The sequence below is a fragment of the Geotrypetes seraphini genome, chromosome 12, assembly GCF_902459505.1.
Source record: "Geotrypetes seraphini chromosome 12, aGeoSer1.1, whole genome shotgun sequence".
Lineage (NCBI taxonomy): Eukaryota > Metazoa > Chordata > Amphibia > Gymnophiona > Dermophiidae > Geotrypetes > Geotrypetes seraphini.
Window position 1 is genome coordinate 83282641 of NC_047095.1, and position 24388 is coordinate 83307028.

The 24388-nt window shown below is 42.4% G+C and overlaps 1 protein-coding gene across 1 annotated transcript in view; it reads right to left on the minus strand.

Moving 5' to 3' along the window:
• NMNAT2 (nicotinamide nucleotide adenylyltransferase 2) overlaps positions 1 to 24157 on the minus strand; it is a 130945-nt gene extending 106788 nt beyond the window's left edge. Inside the window, exon 1 of the mRNA XM_033915380.1 lies at positions 24033 to 24157. Coding sequence (XP_033771271.1) covers positions 24033 to 24117 — 85 coding nt within the window. The 5' untranslated portion in view covers positions 24118 to 24157. The remainder of the gene's footprint in view (positions 1 to 24032) is intronic.
• Between the last annotated feature and the right edge of the window lie 231 nt (positions 24158 to 24388).

The following is a 24388-nucleotide window of genomic DNA, read 5'->3' on the forward strand; positions in this document are numbered from 1 at the left end:
TTAATAATGGCTTATGGACTTTTAGGAAATGTGACAAATCATTTTTAAACACTACTCAGCTAACTGCTTTTATCACATTCTCTGGCAACAAATTCCAAAGTTTAATACACGTTCAAGGCCATATTCTATGGGCCTCTTATCAAGCCACAGTAGCGAGAGCCACGCAGCAAATGCAACGATGCCCATTCAGTGCCTATGCCATTTAGTGTGCCAGCCTGTGTTGTTCTGCTTGATTAAAGAGGCCCTCTATATGGGGGCCTAAAATATCAGCACCAATTAGAACAGCACTTGGGGGTGCTTGAACGCTGCTGCAGAATGGTTGCATAAGTGAGGTGCTCTGTGAGCACACTGTGTTTTATATAAATATATTGAACCAGGTACGTTTATGAATATAATCTTCAGCACAATTATGTAAATCAGAAAGTTGTTGCAAAAAAACAAAGTAAGATTTAGTCAGCATTCTTGTCTGATTCAGCCAGCAAGTGAGTGGCGCAAGGGCTACTTGCTCGTCGATGTGCATATTGCTACATTTGGAAAATTGTTTACTGAAAATAATGTAGCAATTAAGTCAAACAGAATACTGGGTATTCCTGAAAATAGTGACGGACCCAATGCTGTTAAATTCTTGGACGTCATATATAAATGCAGTATCTGGGTTGTTATGGCAAACTAAAATGACTAGTTTAATCGAAATACCTCAGCCCCACCACTCCACCGCAATAATAATCTTTTCTAAAGCGGGAGATTTACGTGGTGCTTCATCATTGGTAAATCGTTTTTAGCGCTGTGATTGTATTTGAATTAGTTTTTTATAAGTTTATCAATTCAATAAATAGAACGTTGTAAAGTGCATAAAATTGTATACTTAACGTCTATGCACAGCTAGACCTGGGAGTCCGACCCGACATGTTTCGCACTGATTGTGCTGTCTCAAGGGTCTCCCTGCATAACAGATAAACAGCATCTTAGAGCAGTGAACGTGACATTTCTCAACCACCCACCGCTCCTCGTTCAAATTTAACATAAACTAACCCCTTCTCTCATCAAGACTCACCGAGGAAGCCGTAGTCATCCGACTCACAAGTATAGTGTCAGTGAAAGATGGCGGCGGCGTCCTCAGTACCGGTGTAAATAGTTTCCATAATGAGACACCCCCCCCCCAACCGAAGCAGTCCATTGGTCCATTCACCCTCCAATCAATGTGTTCCAGTCAATCTCAACATTCAATCCCCGCGGTTCCACAGTGTCTAGTGTAAAAATTGTTCTCTGTTCAATCTCATTCAATCTCCGTACATCCTTTTCACCCTCCCTCCCCGTGACTCTCTGCACCACACGCCACCTCAATTGATCCACCCCATGTTTATATTTTTGCCAGTGGGTTACCAAGGGGGCTTGAACAACGTTATTAACAATCCGTGATTTGTGTTCATTGAGTCGAGTCCTGATCTTACGATTAGTTCTACCAATGTAGATCAGCTCGCAGGGGCATATAATCGCGTATATTACATCTTCAGATGTACAATCTGTAATTGCATTTGAATATAAAGATACTGATCTACCTGGAGGTCTCCATACATCCCCTGGGATGGTAGAAGAACACCACTGGCACTTTCCGCAAGGATTGTGAGATCCTCTCTCCCTCACAGACATCTTCTCATATTTTAAAGAGTCACATCTCTGCCCCAGGGTCCTACCCCTAGAATATGCCACACGCGGGAACTCGCTAAGAGATGGATGGATCTGTACTATGTGCCAGTAGCAGTGCATATACCCCACCAGCATTCTAGTAGCCTTCGAATGAGGAAGCACACATGTCAGTACTTCTTGGGTGCTCCCCTCAACATTCTCTTGAATGTTCAAAAGTAACTCCCTCTGAGCATACCTAGCCCTTAAATACGCCTGACGTATAGATTTTTCCGGGTAACCCCTCTTGCGGAATCTATCCGCTAGCAGATCAGCCTGTTTTTTATACTCTTCTAAAGAGGAACATATCCTCCGAATACGTAAGAATTGTGCTATGGGGAGATTGAATCTTAATTTGAATGGGTGGAAACTATCGTAGTGGAGGATGGTGTTACGTGTCACCGGCTTGCGGTATAGGGAAGTCTGGATTTTACCTTCAACCACGGACAAAGCAATGTCTAAAAAGACCATCTGTGTAGGATGGCATTGCATGGTAAATTTTATGTTGTCGTCAATGGTATTTAGATATTGTACAAATTGATCCAGCTTGTCCCCTGTACCGCTCCAAATGAAAAAAACGTCATCAAGAAAGCGGCCCCAAAATACGGTGGAACTAAACCATTGAGATGGATAGATATGGTCCTCTTCAAATTTAGCCATAAAGAGGGCCGCCACAGAGGGGGCCAGAGTTGCCCCCATGGCCACCCCCTGAACCTGTTGATAAAAATCATGGCCGTATCGAAAATAACTTTCTTGAATGACCCACTTAGCTAACTGTGTGAGAAAGGAAGTAGACACACGATGAGGAGGAGTACGGTGATCAAACGTATCAACTATAACCTTCAGTGCCTCTGACTGGGGGATCTGGGCATAGAGGGAGACTACATCCAGCGTCACCATCCATTTGTCTTCCATACTAATCTCATGAGCTCTTAACTTTCGAAGGAAATCAGAAGAGTCCCTAATGTATGATCGTATCTTAGGGACCTGGCTTCTTAAAAAGAAGTCAATAAACTTCGAGAGAGGTTCCAGAACCGACCCTCGAGTGTTGACTATAGGCCGCCCAGGTGGGCAGGTAAGTGTTTTGTGTATCTTTGGCACAAAAGAAATTCTAGGGGTAATAGGATGTTTCTCATGAAGATATCTATATTCCTTATGGGTGATCATGCCACTCTCCAAATGAATATTCAGGAATTCAAGTATCTTAACCCCTAGAGCTCCAGTGGGATCACCCGCCAATTTACAATATGCCTGCACATTAGCCAACTGGCGATGTGCTTCCTGCTCATAGTCTTGTCTATTAAGTAAAACTGTGGCACCCCCCTTGTCCGCCTTAAGAATGATAACCTGATCTTCAGCAAGCAGGCTTGTAAATGCTTGATAATGGGATCTTGAAAGATTGTATGGGCCTCTATTTACCCATTGAGACTGTAGATCATAAAGAGCTCTGCTGACCAATTCACGAAAAGCTACAATCAACGGATCCATAGGACCAGGGGGGATCCAACTAGATTTTACTCTACAAGTCTCTATTGTATTGTCCAAGTCCAGTTCTTCTTCTCCTTGCATATTGTTAATGGGTTGGGTGACATCCCCTTGGCTCTCATTACGTTTTTGGAAGAAAACCTTTAACTGCATTTTGCGGATAAATGCATGCAGAGCCACATGGAGTTTAAAAAAATCAGGGGGACTCGTAGGGACAAATCCCAGCCCCAACTCCAAAACTTGTTGTTGTTGAACGGTAAGTGGAAGAGTAGATAGATTTATTATTGACGACTCGTGGTCCGAGTACTGGGGGCAGGCTGTGTCACCTTGGCCCTGCCTCTTTGTTGCCGTGTCTTTCCTCTGCCTCGTGGTGGTTTTGCTGTTTCCCCCGGCTTCTCACTATTAGCGTCAATTGATTCTTCACTAGTCATTTCAGAATCTCCTGAAGACCCTTCAAATGAGACTTTTTGTCGCTGTGAAGTAGTGAAATTTCGGCGTTGCCAGGTATATACACGGTCATTAAGATAGTCCCGTTCGTCTCTCTTCCATTTCCGTATTTTCGTCGCCTTCACCTCCTCTCGAAATGTTTGGATAGTGGATTTCAACTCACTCAATTTTTTATCAAATTCTTCCATATTGTGGTTCAGTTGCACTTGAGAATGAATTGCAACTGAACCACAATATGGAAGAATTTGATAAAAAATTGAGTGAGTTGAAATCCACTATCCAAACATTTCGAGAGGAGGTGAAGGCGACGAAAATACGGAAATGGAAGAGAGACGAACGGGACTATCTTAATGACCGTGTATATACCTGGCAACGCCGAAATTTCACTACTTCACAGCGACAAAAAGTCTCATTTGAAGGGTCTTCAGGAGATTCTGAAATGACTAGTGAAGAATCAATTGACGCTAATAGTGAGAAGCCGGGGGAAACAGCAAAACCACCACGAGGCAGAGGAAAGACACGGCAACAAAGAGGCAGGGCCAAGGTGACACAGCCTGCCCCCAGTACTCGGACCACGAGTCGTCAATAATAAATCTATCTACTCTTCCACTTACCGTTCAACAACAACAAGTTTTGGAGTTGGGGCTGGGATTTGTCCCTACGAGTCCCCCTGATTTTTTTAAACTCCATGTGGCTCTGCATGCATTTATCCGCAAAATGCAGTTAAAGGTTTTCTTCCAAAAACGTAATGAGAGCCAAGGGGATGTCACCCAACCCATTAACAATATGCAAGGAGAAGAAGAACTGGACTTGGACAATACAATAGAGACTTGTAGAGTAAAATCTAGTTGGATCCCCCCTGGTCCTATGGATCCGTTGATTGTAGCTTTTCGTGAATTGGTCAGCAGAGCTCTTTATGATCTACAGTCTCAATGGGTAAATAGAGGCCCATACAATCTTTCAAGATCCCATTATCAAGCATTTACAAGCCTGCTTGCTGAAGATCAGGTTATCATTCTTAAGGCGGACAAGGGGGGTGCCACAGTTTTACTTAATAGACAAGACTATGAGCAGGAAGCACATCGCCAGTTGGCTAATGTGCAGGCATATTGTAAATTGGCGGGTGATCCCACTGGAGCTCTAGGGGTTAAGATACTTGAATTCCTGAATATTCATTTGGAGAGTGGCATGATCACCCATAAGGAATATAGATATCTTCATGAGAAACATCCTATTACCCCTAGAATTTCTTTTGTGCCAAAGATACACAAAACACTTACCTGCCCACCTGGGCGGCCTATAGTCAACACTCGAGGGTCGGTTCTGGAACCTCTCTCGAAGTTTATTGACTTCTTTTTAAGAAGCCAGGTCCCTAAGATACGATCATACATTAGGGACTCTTCTGATTTCCTTCGAAAGTTAAGAGCTCATGAGATTAGTATGGAAGACAAATGGATGGTGACGCTGGATGTAGTCTCCCTCTATGCCCAGATCCCCCAGTCAGAGGCACTGAAGGTTATAGTTGATACGTTTGATCACCGTACTCCTCCTCATCGTGTGTCTACTTCCTTTCTCACACAGTTAGCTAAGTGGGTCATTCAAGAAAGTTATTTTCGATACGGCCATGATTTTTATCAACAGGTTCAGGGGGTGGCCATGGGGGCAACTCTGGCCCCCTCTGTGGCGGCCCTCTTTATGGCTAAATTTGAAGAGGACCATATCTATCCATCTCAATGGTTTAGTTCCACCGTATTTTGGGGCCGCTTTCTTGATGACGTTTTTTTCATTTGGAGCGGTACAGGGGACAAGCTGGATCAATTTGTACAATATCTAAATACCATTGACGACAACATAAAATTTACCATGCAATGCCATCCTACACAGATGGTCTTTTTAGACATTGCTTTGTCCGTGGTTGAAGGTAAAATCCAGACTTCCCTATACCGCAAGCCGGTGACACGTAACACCATCCTCCACTACGATAGTTTCCACCCATTCAAATTAAGATTCAATCTCCCCATAGCACAATTCTTACGTATTCGGAGGATATGTTCCTCTTTAGAAGAGTATAAAAAACAGGCTGATCTGCTAGCGGATAGATTCCGCAAGAGGGGTTACCCGGAAAAATCTATACGTCAGGCGTATTTAAGGGCTAGGTATGCTCAGAGGGAGTTACTTTTGAACATTCAAGAGAATGTTGAGGGGAGCACCCAAGAAGTACTGACATGTGTGCTTCCTCATTCGAAGGCTACTAGAATGCTGGTGGGGTATATGCACTGCTACTGGCACATAGTACAGATCCATCCATCTCTTAGCGAGTTCCCGCGTGTGGCATATTCTAGGGGTAGGACCCTGGGGCAGAGATGTGACTCTTTAAAATATGAGAAGATGTCTGTGAGGGAGAGAGGAACTCACAATCCTTGCGGAAAGTGCCAGTGGTGTTCTTCTACCATCCCAGGGGATGTATGGAGACCTCCAGGTAGATCAGTATCTTTATATTCGAATGCAATTACAGATTGTACATCTGAAGATGTAATATACGCGATTATATGCCCCTGCGAGCTGATCTACATTGGTAGAACTAATCGTAAGATCAGGACTCGACTCAATGAACACAAATCACGGATTGTTAATAACGTTGTTCAAGCCCCCTTGGTAACCCACTGGCAAAAATATAAACATGGGGTGGATCAATTGAGGTGGCGTGTGGTGCAGAGAGTCACGGGGAGGGAGGGTGAAAAGGATGTACGGAGATTGAATGAGATTGAACAGAGAACAATTTTTACACTAGACACTGTGGAACCGCGGGGATTGAATGTTGAGATTGACTGGAACACATTGATTGGAGGGTGAATGGACCAATGGACTGCTTCGGTTGGGGGGGGGGTGTCTCATTATGGAAACTATTTACACCGGTACTGAGGACGCCGCCGCCATCTTTCACTGACACTATACTTGTGAGTCGGATGACTACGGCTTCCTCGGTGAGTCTTGATGAGAGAAGGGGTTAGTTTATGTTAAATTTGAACGAGGAGCGGTGGGTGGTTGAGAAATGTCACGTTCACTGCTCTAAGATGCTGTTTATCTGTTATGCAGGGAGACCCTTGAGACAGCACAATCAGTGCGAAACATGTCGGGTCGGACTCCCAGGTCTAGCTGTGCATAGACGTTAAGTATACAATTTTATGCACTTTACAACGTTCTATTTATTGAATTGATAAACTTATAAAAAACTAATTCAAATACAATCACAGCGCTAAAAACGATTTACCAATGATGAAGCACCACGTAAATCTCCCGCTTTAGAAAAGATTATTATTGCGGTGGAGTGGTGGGGCTGAGGTATTTCGATTAAACTAGTCATTTTAGTTTGCCATAACAACCCAGATACTGCATTTATATATGACTTACTAGGGTGGGTTGGTTATAAATCTATGTGAATTACTGGTTCTACTAAGGTTAAATTCTTGGAAGCACTAATACTGTAGCTCCTAAACCTTAAATTCTCACATCTGTTCAATTTAGAACAGGCACACAGGATACCTCCCCGACTAGGCCCAAATCGTAAGACTGCACATCTGTTTTTGGTTAAAATCCTGCAGTTTCCTCAGGTCCAAGATATTCTGCAAGCAGCTAAAGCGCAAAACCAGATCCATTGGAATGGTAATTGCATTACTTTCACTGCGAACTTGGCAAAAGATACTGCTTAGCAGGGGAAATCATTTCTAAATTTCAGACTGCGTCTATGAGCAATCGAAGCAAAATACTGTCTTTCTGCTCCTGCTACAATGACTATCACACACAAAAATAAGACAAAATGTTATGATCCTGCAGATTTGGAGAAGTACATCAGGGAACAGGAAGCCGCTAATATGGTAACATCCTGAATATTTCATGGCTTGTGTTCACTTGGTTCACCTACATCAGTGATCTTCAACTGTCGGTCCGTGAACTGGTGCAGGTCCGCAGAAATTTCCTGCCGGTCCACAGGGCCGGCACATGCATTGGACCCCAGTGCTCTTCAGCTGCTGGTCCATGGGGCGATTGATGCGGTGTTGTCTTCAAGCCGGCTCCCTCTTCCTCAGTGCTGCAGTGCAGAAAGCCATGGGCAGAGGCTCCTACGCATGTCCTGCCCCTGAACCGGAAGCCTTCTCTCTGATGTCGCAACGTCAGACAGAAGGCTTCCAGATGAGGCGCTTTGTCAACTGCAACACTAAGGAAGAGGGAGCCGGCCCAAAGATAACACCGGGGGGCAGGCCAGAAGGCAAGGCACTGCATGGAGGGAGAGAGACAACAATGGTAGGGGGAATGATTTTATTTTTTAATTTAGTGATTGATTTACATTCAGGAAGAAATACATTTGTTTCTTTTCCTCTGGGGTTGTACTGCATGCAGAGTCTTGCACCTTAGGGTTTGTTTGTATATATTAGTACTTTTAGTTTTTGGTCCTATATTTGCATGAGGTTATCTGTTTTCTGGTAGGAATGAATATTGAGAAGCATACAGTGTGCTTTGTGTATTTTAATTTTGTGGTTAACCATTATGTGTTGTTAATTCGATTATATTGTGTGTGTGTATATATGAAAAATGAATGGAAAAAATGGCGTTATAATTAGTACCATTATGGGGGCGGGGTATGGGGCGGAGATAGGCAAGGCTTGGCCCACGACTTAGCCCAGTGTTCTTCAACTGCCGGTCCGTGGGCTGGTGCCAGTCCACCAATCCATAGGTGTCAAAAGGTTGAAGAACACTGACCTACATTATCTTGTTAGAAAAGCTTGTCTACTTTTCTTAGTATGCCCATCACTTTGACCCCAAGATATCCTTGATTGTGAGGGTTTGGTTGTGGTGGATTGTTATTTCAGGGCTGCAGGGCTGGGATTTCAGGGCGGCAGAGAGCAAAACAGTCAGAAAGGACGAAAGCAACTGATCCTTAGCAGTTATTCTGTTTTGTTTTTTATTTATATTATTCTCTTTTACAGAATTTTCAATATATTTTACATTACTTTCCAATACATTCCATTGGGGATCTTTTTTTTTTTTTTCTAGTGCAGCAATATTAAACCATGCAATATCTAACAGCCTTGTTCTATTCTTTAACATTCTGTAATATTTCTCATGGCTTCAAATGTATTATCACTTAATGTGAAAGAGATTCATAATCCAATAAAGAAGAAGAAAACTATTTCTGTATTTGAAGCTTGCAATTGTCTTTGTACTAGAAACACATTTGTCTGCCTCTGAAGCTATAAAACGGAAGAAGGATTGGGTAAAGGAATATTTCTTTTCCCTTGCATATGGAAAGAAAAATGGTGTTATAACTCTGCTGTCTAAAGATCTTCACTACTTTGTCGTGTGTCATACCAATGACTCTGAGGGTCGCTGATCATTACTCAAAATACAAATGCAGAATCAGACCTTTTCCCTTTTAAATGTGCACTTTCCAAATATAGACCAACCAACCATCCTTCTTTCAACAGCTTAACAATCAAACTGCTCTAGCAGGTTCCAACTATGGCCTAGATTCACTAAACTTACCTTTCCAATCCGATCATTGGGCGATCCTTGGCCGAGTCTTGCCGGGCAACCGATTCACAACAGTTCCTGCATTCAAATGATCTGATCTGAAGCACGCCCACAAGTGATCCCACGGATCGCTGTAGAGCGATCGCGACGCATGCGCAGGAATCATTTCAATTTGTGCAGAATGGAACAGAACGTCTACCCAATCAGTGCTACCAGGGGGGGGAAGGAGTTCCTCTGCCCACAGAACGGCAGTTCATGGAACCGGGAGCTGTACACTGCAAGCAGACTCCTGCCGAAGCAGCCCAGCCCCGGCCACAGCCACAGCCTTATGCGCCTCCACCTCCTCCTCTTGCTGGTCCTGTTCATAACCTGGACAGCTCCCTTGCAGCTATGGAACAGAACACGCTTTAAACTCGCGGGTTAAAACCACGGGCTTGAAGGGCAGCAGAGAGGCAGGGCGGCAGAGAGCAGAGCATTTTTGCACAAGGGAGATGTTTTATTTCAGGGCTGCAGGGCTGGGATTTCAGGGCGGCAGAGAGCAGAACAGTCAGAAAGGAAGAGAGCAACTGATCCTCAGCAGTCCCTTGTGTTTTGATCGGCCAGCCCAATCGGTGTTCCTTCTTCTCTTTAGTAAATCGCTGCCTTCCTGCTTTGCATGCCATTTCCCATCATTTGCATGTGCAGATCGGGAGGAAAAATTAGTGAATCGGGTCGGGATCGCAAAGTGGTTGCAAACTGGTCGGGACAAGATTGGTAAGATTAGTGAATCTAGCCCTGTGTCATTATGGCAGGCGATATGAATCTACCATTAGTACATGTGCTGGATAGGAAATCTTTGTCTACAAGGAGACTGTTAAAATCAAATGAAGCCTTACATCATTGGAGTCCTGTGTATTCATGGTGGTTACTCCATCCATCCTAAAGACATTGATTTTTTCTTTCACTCAAAACCACAAAATTCTTTTTCCTGTTTGGACTATATTTTTGTATCTACTTCTCTTGTTTGAGCTATGGATAAAGCAACGATAGAACCAATTCTGGTATCTGATCATTCTTGCATCACTTTACCACTAAATACACCAGAACTCTCTAGTATTTGGAGATTCAATTCTGTGCTCTTCCAAGACATTGGGTTTTATGAAAAACTTAAATGCTGGTCTGAAGAGTACTTTGCCTTTAATAAATCAGATGAGTTAGACTACTCCACGATTTGGGACCTTTGCAAAGACTATTGCAGAGGGGAAATCATTGAGGCCCCCTTTTATCAAATAGGCTTTTATCAAGCCATGTTAAGATTTGTTGTTGTTTTTTTTTTTTTTAAATCACCGGCTCCTGCAGTAAAAGCTCCAACACTCATAGGATTTCTATGAGCACTGGAGACGGCAATAAAACCCCCCAACATGGCTTGATAAAAGGGGGCCTTAAATTTTCAGCATATAAAAGTTTAGAAAGAAAAGTTTTCAAATTTATCCCCCCCCCTTTACAAAGTCATATTAGGCTTTTTTATTGCAGGCCATGGCAGTATTAGCGCTGATGCTCATAGGAATTCTATGAGCGTTGGAGTTAATACTTCCGCAGCTGGCAAAAAAAAGCCTACTGCAGCTTTGTAAAAGGGGTGAAGGGAGGGAAGGGTTAGAGAACAAAATTAAACCACTGGAACAAACTTTTATGCAACCTCTTCTAATGACAGACACCCTTTTGGAATTACAAAAACTAAAATTTCATTACAATTTCATCTTAAGTTCTCATCCTAGAATCCTCATTACATCAGATAAAGCTTTCTATTACTCTGGTATGAAAAGAGCAGGCAAGGCCTTGGCAAATTAACAGCAGAGAACTTTTAATTAGTTACAATTAGCATCAATTACAAGGTGTTGATTGCCAACTATTGGCATCAATTAGACCAATTAATCAAATTGTGCACACACATCGTAGCTGATGTAGCACACAATTTTAGGCACCATTTGGGGGCCAGTGAAAAAAATATTTATTTCTGGTTTATTTTAAATGTACTACTTAATTCCTTCATTGCATTCTAGTCCTAATACATTTGAAAAGAGTCAGCATGTGATTCAGATCTACCCATTCCACTCCACTCAGTATTTTATAGACCTCTATCATATCTACTCTGAGCCGTCTCTTCTCCAAACTGAACAGTCTGCTTTAGCCTTTCCTCATAGAAAAGTCGTCCCATCCTCTTTATCAATTTTGTTATCCTTCTTTTCTAATTCTGTTATATCTTTTTTGAGATTTGGAGACCAGAAATGTACACAGTATTTGAGGTGTGGTCACACCATGGAACAATACAAACGCATTATAACATTCTCATTTTTGTTTTCCATTCCTTTCAGTGGTATAGTAAAGGTGGGGAGGTGGATCGCCCCAGGCACCATCTTGGTGGGGCACTGGCACCTCTTCACCCCCTCATGCCACTCTCGCAACCTCCCTTCCCCACCCCCATACCTCTTTAAAATCTTTGCCAGTGCAAACAACTACTCTAGCCTGCTGCCCGTGTCAGCCTGGCTTCCTCTGAAATCACTTCCGGATCATGGGCCAGGAAGTGATGTCAGAGGGAAAGCCAGCACAAGTTGCAGGCTGGAGAACCTGCTCATGCTGGTGAAAATTTTAAGAGGTACAGGTACAGGGGTGGGAAGAGAGGATGTGAGTGTGACACGGAATGAGTCTGGGGGGGAGCAGAAAGGAGGGCATGGAGGGTGCCACTGCCTCCGGCGCCTCCTACCCTTGCTATGCCACTGATTCCTTTCCTAATAATTCCTAACATTCTATTTGCTTTCTTCACTGCCGCTGCACACCAAGCATGTATCAACAATGACACCTAGATCCTTTTCCTGGTCGATGATTCCTTATGTGGAACCTTGCATCACATAGCCATAAGGATAGCTGTGTGGCACCATTCCTAGTAAACTGGTTACACAAACAACCCAATAGAGCTGGGGGCAGTCTAGTGGTCAATGCAGTGGACTTCACGTAAAGGGGCACAAGTACACCCTTATTTTGTATTGTGAGTCCTCCAACAACACCTAAAAATCTATTGTACCTAACTGTAAACCACTACAAAAACCCTCAGGTCTGTAGGTATCTCCTATCTATAGGCATAGTTGGAATTTTGTGGATTTTGGAAGGCTCACAATTTCCACCACAAGTTTACTAGTTAGAATATAATATGGACCTGGATCCCTTTCTCTACAGTCCACTGCACTGGCCATTAGCCTATTCCTGGGATCAACATGCTGCTCGATTAGGAATGGCCACAATATCTGAAGCTATTCTAAAGCCTGGTATATACTGTCACTATCATATCTTTGGGGGTAGGAGGGGGTCATTGGCCATTAGGGGATTAAAGGAGGGTCAAGTCATAATCCCTCCACTGGCCAGTTGGTTAGTTAGGGCACCTTTTTGAGACTTAGTCGTGATTGAAACAAATCCAGATAAAAGTCCCTAGATGTTTTTATCTTGTTCCATTATTCTCCAAATTTTGTGCCTGCTCAAAACACACCACGCCCTTGTGATTTAAATGAACTGCGGAGAAACCCATCCAAATCTAGGTTTTGAAAATTACAACTTGGACATCTTCTAGTGAAAACCATCCATCTGGCGCTTTGTGCTGCTTCTGAGACTTTTTTTTGTTTTGAAAATGAGTACCATATCATCATAAATCTAGCTGGGGAAATTTGTCTGGTTAGATTTTGGAAACTGTTTTAGACAAGAAGCTAGCTGGTTAAGTTCAGTTGAGATAAAGAGATAAAGAGGGCCCTTTTTGATATAATGCCCAAATCTGAGTTTGGACGTTTTGCAGAAGACATAGAAAAATCCAGTTCCATACATGCCCATTTTCAAAACTGCAAAATGTCTGCAACCCTGCATCATGTAGCTATAGCTTGGGTTCTTCTTTTCTACATGCATCACTTTGCATTTGCTCACATTAAAGGTCATCTGCTATTTTGATGCTCAGTCTTCCAGTCTCGTAAGGCTTTCTTGCAATTTTTCACAATCCTCTTGCAATTTAACAACTTTGTGTCATCAGCAAATTTCATTAACTCACTAGTTATTCTCATCTCTAGATCATTGATAAATATGTTAAAAAGCAGCAGTCCCAGCACAGAGCCTTGGAGAATCCTAACATTTACCTTTCTCCACTGAGAATATTGATTATTTAGCCCTACTCTGTTTCTATTTTTTAGCCAGTTCTTAATCCACAATAGGACATTAGAAAGTCATTGGATAGGAGGTAATGTCCTCAAAAGTCTTTCATAAAGTACTTTGTCAGATGTCTTTTGAAAATCCAGATACACAGTATTGACTGGTTCACCTTTATAGAAATCTTTTTATTTATTTATTTTATTCTTTTATACCCCCACCTACAACCAAGCGGCTTATAGTTTATATACATACACAATACTGTAAAACAAACATTCTTAATAATACAATATTCACATAATACATCATAACAAATCATCCACTGGGGGTTCACTACTATACATGTGGAGGGGCATAATCAAAACATATATCTAAGTCTGATTTGGATGTAGGGTGCTAGACGCCCAAAATTGGCAGGGCATATATGTCCATTCTCAAAAAATATGTCTAAAGAAAATCGTCCATCTGTACATACTAGGCGTTTGATCATCCAGACTGCCATTGCATCTATTTTTATACCATATTCTCGACCAAAAATATCTCCAAGTCACAAATGTCCAAAACAAGACCTTTTAGATGTGGGAGGGGCCAATAAAGTGATGGACTGGCTACCCAGATATAACAAGAGAGCAGTGGGGTACCTTACAGGGCACTGCTGTGAGCTTCACAAAAAGGGTGCCACATGTATATCTCACCATCACCCCCTTATAATTTATAGTGAGCTCCCCAAAACACCCCCAAAACCTACTAAACCCACCTGTCTACAACCCCAATAGCCTTTATGGCTGCAGTTGGCACCTATATGGTAGTACAGTAGGGTTTTGGGGGATTTTGGTGGCCTCACATTTTGCACCATTAATGTACTGGTTAGAGTGACTTATGGGCCTGGGTCCTCCTCTCCACCCTCCAGACTACTTAAGCCACCTCTGTGCAGTTCTACTGGGCTTTCCTATGCCAGGTGCTGATGTTCCAGAGGCAGGTATGTATGTTTTTATTCCGATTTTTATGGCGATGTGAAGGGGTCAGTGAACATGGGGGAAGTGTGTGGGGGTCTGTACTTTGTCCCTGCAGTGGTTATCTGGTCACTTTGCATACCTTTTGGGCACTTAGTCCTGTGTTTAGATCACCTAAGTCACAATGTATAAATTCCATCTAAGCGGTCTCGTCAAACTTTCCATTATACCTGCAGTACGACTAAGGGCTCCTTTTACGAAGGTGCGCTAGGGTTTTTAGCGCACACACAAAATTACCACACGCTAAAGCACAGGGTAACCGAAAATCTACCGCCTCCTAAAAAGGAGGCGGTAGTGGCTAGCGTGCTCGGGAATTTAATGCGCGCTATTGCGCGCATTAAGGCCCTAGCTCACCTTTGCAAAAGGAGCCCTAAGTCTAGGTTGGCCCACATCACTCCTCCAAAAATGCCCCTTTCTACTTTGGGCACACAGTGAGATTCTGAGGCCTAAAATGTCCCTGGATATATCTAAAAAGCCATTTCAATATCGACACTTGGACGACCTGTCCTTTTGATTGTCCAAGTGTCGACTTGGGCGGGTTTTTAGATATATTTCTTTTTCAATTATGAGCCCCTAAATGTTATATTGATTAATTAATCACATATGCTTTCATAACGAAATGAATTTTCAGATGCCTTTTAAATTGCTGCATCGTTGTGCAGAATTGTAATGTAGTAGATTGGAGAGGCACAATTTGCTTTGATTAAATCTATATTGGCTGTATCTCGTTAATCCATGCTTATGTATGCTCTGTATTATAAAGAACAAAATTAATTATAGTCTCTACCATTTTGCCTGGCACCAACTTCAGGCTCCCCTCTCTATAATTTCCTGAATCACCTCTGGAACCCTTATTAAAAATTAGCATTACATTGGTCACCCTCCAATCTCCCCATACCATGCTGGATTTTAAAGATAAATTACTAATTACTAACAATAACTCTGCAAGTTCATTTTTCAATTCTATCAGTACTCTGGGATGTATTCCATCTGGTTCAGGTGCTTTGCTACTCTTCAGTTTGTCAAATTACCCCATTACATCTTCCAGGTTTAAAGAGATTTGCATCAGTTTCTCTGATTCATCAGTACTGAATACCATTTCTGTCACTGGTATCTACTCCACTGAGTGGCTTGGTGATTGGACGTGAGGTGATAAATTGGATCACAAATTGGTTGATTGATAGGTGTCAGAAGGTAGTGATAAATAGAGGAAAGACAGGTGAGTAGTGGAGTGGTTCAAGGATTGGTACTGAGGCTGATTCTATTCAATATAGTTGTGAGCAACATTGCCAAAATGTTAGAAGGAAAAGTTGCTTTTTTGCAGATGACCTGAAGATTTGCAAGAGAGTTGACACCCCAGAAGAAGTAACCAGCATGAGAAGTGATCTACAAAAATTAGGCAAATAGTCTAATGTTTGGCAGTTAAAAGTTGATGCAAAAAATGTGCAGAGGGATGCATTTGGTGTATAGAAATCCAAAGCAGTTGTATGCGATAAGAAGTAAAAGGCTGCTGTGAACAGACCAGAAAAAGACCTTGGGGTGGTAGTGTCTGAGGATCTCAATTTGGTAAAATAATGTGACAATTTGATGAAGCCAGTAGGATGCTAGGCTGCATAGAAAAAAGCATAGCTAGCAGAAGAAAGCACAAGTTGTTGGTGAGGTCCTATTTGAAGTACCGTGTTCAGTTCTCACTAAGACATAAAAATACTTGAAGTGGTTCAGAAGAAGATGACAAAAGTGCTATGGGGTTTGTCCCAAAAGATGTAGGAGAAGATACCTGAATATGTATATCCTAGAGCAAGGGTGCCCACACTTTTTGGGCTTGCGAACTACTTTGAAAATGACCAAGTCAAAATGATCTACCAACAATAAAATTTTTTTTAAAAACACAAAGCACACCATACGCAGAGAAAATGTTAATTATTATTTATATTCCGGGGTTTTTTCAAAGAGGTCAAGGCAGATGACTCTATGCAATGTCACTTCAGTAACAACCATACAAAAATAGATAAATATACCCCCTCCCATTTTACTAAACCGCGATAGTAGTTTTTAGCGCAGGGAGCAGCACTGAATGCCCCGTGCTGCTCTCGACGCCCACAGGCTCCCTGTGCTAAAAACCGCTATTGCGGTTTAGTAAAAGGGAGCCATAGTGCAAAATATAGGCAACAGATATAAATTCTCAAAACGGACACATTTTGATCACTAAACTGAAAATAAAATCATTTTTCTACCTTTGTTGTCTGGTGATTTCATGAGTCTCTGGTTGCACTTTCTTCTTCTGACTGTGCATCCAATATTTCTTTCCTTCTTTCAGTCTCCTGTATGCTTCCTCTCCTCCAAGCCTCATTCTCTCCCCCAACTTTTTCTTTCTTTCTCCCAGCCCCCTTCTTTCTTTCTGTCTTCCTGCCTCCCTTTCTTTCTCTCTCTCTCCATGCCCCCTTTCTTTCTGACTCTCTTCTTTCTTTATCTCCTTGCCCCCCTTCTTTCTATCTCCCTGCCTGCCCCCTTTCTTTCTCCCTGCCCTCCCCCAAGCCACTAGGTTTGCCACTGCCGCCGCCATCGAGGAACAGGCCCCCAAGCCACCACCGCCCTAAGCTCTCCCTGTAGAAGCGGTGCGCTGACCAGCAATCCACTCCCCGACATCAATTCTGACATCGGAGATGAGTTCTGGGCCAGCCAGGCAGCGATTGGCTGGCCCAGAACTTCCTCTCCGGGAGCGGAATGCTGGTCGGTCGAACGCTTCTGGAGGAAGGGTGGTGGTGGACGTCGAGGAGATGACGGCTGATCGCCCGGTAGATCGGAACGGCAACACGAGTCTATCACGGAGTCCGGGATGGGCTCCGCAATCAACTCGTGTTGCCTTCCCGATCTACTGGTCTATCGCGATCGACGTATTTGGCACCCCTGTCCTAGAGGAAAGGAGGAATTCTATATATGGGTTGTGCATCTACATCGGTGCACATAGCTGATGTATGCACAACTTAATAGGCCTAATTGGTGCTGGTAATTGGGAATTAACTCATAATTAATTGAACTTAATTGTCTTAATTGGACTTAATTGAAACTTACATGCACGACTTGGTAGGGGCATAGAATGAAGTATTATGTGTCTTGTCCAGTGCAAGTTATCTAAAAATGGGCATGGTTAGGGGTGGATTATGGGCATTTTTTTGGTGCTATGTGCAAGTTTTTTATTTATGCACCAATGTGTGCACAACTTAGGTGCAGGCATTTAGGCCAGAAAAACCTGGTATAAATGGGTATGCCAGAATTTATGATGCATAGTAACGCTTAGGCGACGCTAAGTGTGATTCTATAAGTTTTATAGAATTACGCTTAGCGCTGCACTAGTTGACACCACTATTCTAGGTTCCTTATTTAGAATCAGGCCCAAACTGTAGAAGTCTGCCTGGCACTGGTCTTGTTCTCCAACTATTGAAGCAGTCATTAAAGCCTCACTTCAGCCCATCCAAATCTCTCCAAGCATGATCAAGGTACAGACTGTAGAAGCCTGCCCAGTACTGGCTTTACTTCCAAATTAAAAGCACCACTAAGTTTGTTTGGTCCCATTCTTTTTCCATACAGGATTCTTTTATGTTTATCCCATGCACTTTTGAATTCTATTGTTTATATTTATTAAAATTTGATATCCCACCGAAACTTACAACAGTTCTCAGTGGCTAGCAACTAAAATCAAATACATAAAAAGGAAAGGAATTCTATAATATACAGGAAAGACCTATTCAATCTTACAAAAGAAATTTTAAAAAAGATGTCCATATGATCCCATTCAGACTGATTATATGCAGATATTTATATACCTTATTAGTAAATATGACCATTTTGAGGAATGTTTTTATCTCCACTACCTCCTGCAGGAAGGCATTGCAGATATCTACCACCCTCTCTGTGAAAAAGTACTTCCTGACATTATTCCTAATTTGCCCACCCCCCTTGCAACCTCAATTCATGCCCTCTAGTTCTGAAATTTTAACAGGGCATAGAGGGATGCAGGTACAACTCTGGCCACCTTGTTGGGCAGTTTAGATACAGATCTTTATCCGCCATCATTTACTATGCGCCTGATATCCAGACCGTGGCAGTAATTTGGTATTTTAGCACATAAACATGTTATGTGTCGACCCATAGACATACAGTATCTGTGTGCTATTTTGGAAACCTACACATTTAAATGCTCCCTATTAAGTACAGAGCCTGCAATTTTATTCAACAATCATGTGACGGAGGGAACACTGGAGGATTAAGGATAAGAACATCACTGCTGTACAATGCTACTGATCTCTGATCATAAACTTGCATTCCCCTTCTAAAATGTGAATGCACATCTATTTTTAGTTCCATCCTAGTTCCACCCAAATCATATCTCCTTGCCATATGCACTTATTTCAGATTATCCCCTGGATCCTATATATATATGGTGCTTTGAGTTGCACATGCAAATTTGGCCATAGGGCCAATTTGGGCATGCAACTTAATTAAATAACAAGCCAATCAGCACTGATAATGGGCAATAACAAGCAGTAATTAGAATGTATGTGCACATCTAATTAGGTGTTTTCTATAAAGAGGTGCACATAAATTCTAGCGCTTGGATCCAAAAAGGGGGTGTAGCCATTGGAGGGTCATGGGCAGAACAGGGGCATTTCTATAGTTTATATGAGTTATAGAATTAGAGGGATCCACACCTAATTTATGCACAGTGTCCCGTGAACTTTGTCGAGCCACGGCACAACAAATGTAGTGGCTGTGGCTCGAGGCATCCCAGAAGTGCGTGACATCGATGTCAACGTCCGCACATCTCGGAAGTGCGTAACATCACGTTGACGTCTGCACATATGCAAAGGCCTCCAGACGGGCCCTGAGCCGCCAGTGGGAGGTGCCAGCAGCAAAGATGCATGGAGAGAAGGAGAGGCACTGGCACCGGCTGATTGCCTACAGAATGTGCCTCTCGCCCCGAGAAACACGTCCAGTCAGTTGGCACTGGTGCCTCTCCTTCTCCTCAGTGTCTCGTGGCACACCTGAAATTTAAGGAGGCACACAGTTTGCTATACACTGGTGTAAATGCTCACGTCTAAATGTAGTCATGGTTCCCAGCATTAAGTACTCTTCTATAAACTGTGTCTCACTGTAATCATGGTTTGTAGAATAGCACTAATTGATATTTTTTGGGCACCATTTGTAGAATTTCCCCCTTTGGGCCAGATTCTATAAATGTGCCTAGCCGAGTTTCGTATGAGCTTAATTAGCATGGTAATTGACCACATCATTATAAACCTTAAAAAAATGATTTATTAAAATAGTTCTGTGTGAAACTCGGAGTGACACCAACCAATGCCTAAGTCGAGGCACCTACTGGCACCTAATGGCACCTGCCTGAAAAGTGGGTGTGGTTAGGGGGGTCAGATAATAGGTGTAGTATGACTTAGGCACTAGTAAGCGCCTGTGTTAGGAAAACCCTGGCCTAATATACAGGTGCCTAACATTATGATGCCTACCGGTGCCTAAGTTGAGTTAGGTACCGGTAGGTATAATTCTGTAAATGGTGCCTAGCAGTTGACTGACAACCATGACAAGTGGTGCCTTTTTTAGAATCAGCCTCTATATGTCTAAATCCCAGATTTCTAAAATTGGTATTTCCATGTTTATTTAGGGTACACATTTTAATTCTGATACAAACTTATCTTTCAAGTAAGCTGATTTGAAAAAAGCTAGTCCATTGCTAGCAGATCTATACTGGCTCCCAATGAAAAAAAGAGAACTCCAACGGACTAATATCAGATATTAAGCTCATGCATTTTTTTCACAACTCTAAAACAACGCAGCACCTTAATCTGGCATGCCTCTCTCCCCAACTAGTTCAATCGAAAAAGCTATTCTTCCTTCACATATCAAGGACCCAAAGTCTGGAATAGCCTTCCTCTGGACCTACGACAACTCCCCACCATTACAGTTTCAAGAAAATGCTAAAGACATATCTTTTGTCTCTATAACCACTTGAAAGCTACCTATCTAAAATCTAAAAACTTTGCTGTAATGTCACAAGTATGTCCTTGTAACTAATTTGTAAACCACAGTGATTCCTAGCAGAAAATTATGGTATGGTATGTCAGTGGTGTACTAAGGGGGTGGGGTGGAGTGGGGGTGTGGAAGAAATGGAGGAAGGGAAAGGAAGGAAGGAAAGAAGATGCCAGCCCATGGAGGGGGGGAGTTGTAAGAGATGTCAGGATATGGGGAGGGGGGAAGGGAAGGAGACAGAGATGTCAGACCAGGGAGAAAAGAGGGAGGGAGGGTAAGGAAAGAGAGGAGATACCAGAGCATGGAGCAGGAGGGAGAGATGGAAGGGAAGGAGAGGAGAGAGATGCCAGGGCATGGGGGAGGGAAGGGAAGAAGGCAGAGATGTCAAACATTGGAGTGGGGTAGGAAGCAAGGAAGCATAGATGCCAGAGCATAGGGAAGGAGGTGGAAACAGAGAGAGAGAGAGAAAATAGAGAGGGGGTGAAGCTGAAATGTATCATGTATAAAGGAGAGAAGGGACACAAATACCATATGGAATGGAAAGAGGGCAGAAAACAGATGGAAGGGGCAGTGAAAGAGGGCAGATGCTGTAAGGAAGGGAAAGAGAGGACAGGTGCTGGATGGAAAGAAGACAGTGAAGAAGATGATTAAAGCAGAAATGAGAAAAGGTAGAAAAAAGATTTTTTCTTTTTGCTTTAGAATAAAGTAGTATTGTAGCTATATTGATAAATGTTTATAAATAAAAATGGAAATAAAGTAATCTTTTTATTGGACTAAATTTTTTTTTTTTTTTTTTTTTACCAGATTTCGGATACCAATACCCTCTTCCTCAGATCAGAACAGGATATCATAACAGCAGTATACTGTACTGACCTGAAGAAGGAGGTTTTGGCTTCTGAAAGCTAATTGAAATATGGATTAATCTAATATAGTGGCATATCAGGGTGGGAGGGGGGGAAAGTGCACAGGCAGTCTGCCCCAGATGCAGACCATAAAGGAAGGAGACAGATGCCAGACCACTGGAAAGGAAAGGGTGGAACGAAAGGAAGGAGAGGAAATGCCAGAGCATGGAGGAGGAAGGAAAAATGGCAGGAAAGGAGAGAAGAGAGATGCCAGGGCATGAGGGGAAGGGAAGAAGACTGAGATGCCAAACCATCAGGAAGGAAGAGAGGGAGGGAAAGGAAGGAAAGGAGATGACAGAGCATGGAAGGAGAAGAGATGGAAGGAGAAGAGAGGAGAGAGATCCCAGGGCAAAGGGGAAGGGAAACAGATGACAGACCATGGGGTGAGTTTGGGTAGGAAGGAGGGAAGGAAAGGAGAAGAGAGAGAGCATGGGGGAGGGAGTGGAGACAGGAATAGAAAAATGGGACAGAGAAGGAGGACAGATGCTGGATGGAATGGAGACTGAAGAGAAGATGAGGAAAGCAGAAACCAGAGATGACAAAAGGTAGAAATAAGATTTTTTTGTTGCTTTAGAATAAAGTAGAATTGTAGCTGTATTGATAAATATTTATAAATAGAAAATGGAAATAAGGTAATATTTTATTGGATTAATTTTAATACATTTTTTACTAACATTTAGAGACCAAAATCCCCTTCCTCAGGCAGTGGCATACCAAGGGGGTGGGGGAAGGGTTTGGGGAAGGGGGCGTCCACCTTGAGTGCAGCTCCTAGGGGGTGTTCCTCCAATCCCTTTTTATATCGAGTGAGTTAAAAATGATCAGCTCTTGGTGTCACATGCCCTAGGTGCGCTACTGTGGTATGGTATAGTATGGTACAGTATGAACTTATGTAAAACATGAATAGGGCTTCTAAAATAAAGGACTATATATTTAAAAGCAGTGGGAAACAGCTCCAAATGGAACATTTTAGTAACTTTTTCTTATTGAAATGAGACAGAGAAATGGTTCCCTTAATTTCCCATTGGAGAAAAAGAAAACCAAGTTTCTTTCTAGAGGGAACTAAGAAAGCAAAATAAAATAAGTACGAGAGGTAGATGACTTTGGAGAGGTGTACAAAAGTCTTATATCTAGGTAGGTGAATCATTTATGATTATAGATATTCAATAAAACCTAATATTTTACAGTTATTTGGCTGGAGGCCCAAACACCAGAAGTGAATTGACTCCTCTGTAATAAAATCACAGACATAGATTTAAATTATAGGATTTGAAATAAAGTTCCACTCTTGCTCATCATTTGACATGTCTAGCAGCACAAAACTATTTCAAAACAGAGATGTGATCTTTACTTACCAACATTTCTAAAGAAATTAGATACCAGGATGCTAGAATTTGTTTGTCATTCTGTATTTTGAAAAACATCAAGTCTTTAATTAAGAGGCTCTACATAGATACAATCACTAGATCCTCAGTACCAATCACATGCTAACAGGCCCTGGGTAGACATGAATTGGAAATCTACCTTCCTTTATTTCAAACCAAGGCCTGTATACTGTACACAAAAACTGGAATACTAAACCAGCAATCCTTTAAAAATATCCAATAGAATCGCCAGCTGTAACTGATTAATAATAATATACCCTTCTCAGTAGGTCAGACATAGCTTACATTATACTACTCTCATGGAATTTTGTAAACATTTACTCATTCTGCTAGCACACAATTTACACACAAAGTTTAACTACTTCTTTTCTTACTAAGGCCATTGAATTCCTGCTTGATTCACCCTCATATTTACTGCCCAACATAAATTCACATCAATTTGGTTATTTTAGATGTTTTGTGCACCAAGACTAGGCAGCCCATGAATCACAAGAAAATTTAAACTTCCTATTTTATCTCACTAAGACCAAGTACAAAGATTTTTTTTTTTAAACCTGCATCCCACCCTAAATCTCGATATCCGATTTAAAACTCGATTTAAATCCAGCTACTTACTTGACATCAGTCCCTAAGCGTCATTCATACAGGCGCAGTCACTGTTCCATTAAGCACTGATTTCTTACGCCTAGCCAATAAAATATTGAAATTCCACACTATATATTTACAAAAAAACCTCATAATGGACTTCAATTTACAGTATTTATTTATTGTTGCCGTTTTTGTTTTTAGATACTAGTACCGTCAACGCTCTAGTGAAGCGAACTCCTCAGACCTTATAGTTGCATTTCAGCACCTGAATCCCTGGACAGCGAAGAGCTCCAGTTCCACCCTATGGATACAGCGATACTCAATTCAAACCACACAAATAAAAACTTACTATTCGCCTTAATAATACTGGACTCTTAAGTTCTATCCTCTACCATTATATATACCAGTAACTAGACTTGAGCAAACATTAGTAGATCACAGTATTTTAAATTGTGCATTTATTCTACTGTGCCACCTGGATCCAAAAGCTCCACCAGCAAAAACTACATTCCCGTTTACCAGCGTCAGATCCCATCTTACTAAGTCATATTCCAACAGGCAGTCACTCAGAAGCCAGTCATTTCGTGGTAAACACATTGAAAGCGAATGGCTATTTATGCAGAGAACCAAGCACCCTTGTAAAGGCTGGCGCACACGAGCCCTCGTCCCCATTCATGTGGCCCGAATTAGGGCTTCCCCTAAAGAAGCCTCTGCGATTCAGCATCCACCACCCTAATGGCCCAATGCCAGCAAATGCGATCGCAATGGAAAATAGCTGCGTTGAGGGTGGGGGAGGGGAAAAGACTCACCAAACATCTGAATGTGGCCCTTTGTGACCGGATTGAAGCTGCCGCAGGCCAGCAGAATAACGTGGGTTTTGGAGGTCTCCGTCATGCTGGGGCGGGGAGGGGGGGCTGCTCTCCTTTGCTCTCGGCGAGCCTCTGGTTTTATGTCTGGCTGCGTCCGCAGAGGAAGGAAGGAAGGAAGGAAAGTGAGGCTGAGACTAGATGCTCTCAGCAGCACCACGAAGCTGACTCTAGACGCAGTACACCACACCCCTCTCCTTCCTTTAACTCTTCCGGTGCCAAACCATTTCCCAAGCATGTCAGATGCATCCCTGCCTCTTCTGCTGTCATTCCACTAATATCTGAAAAGCATCTCGCTC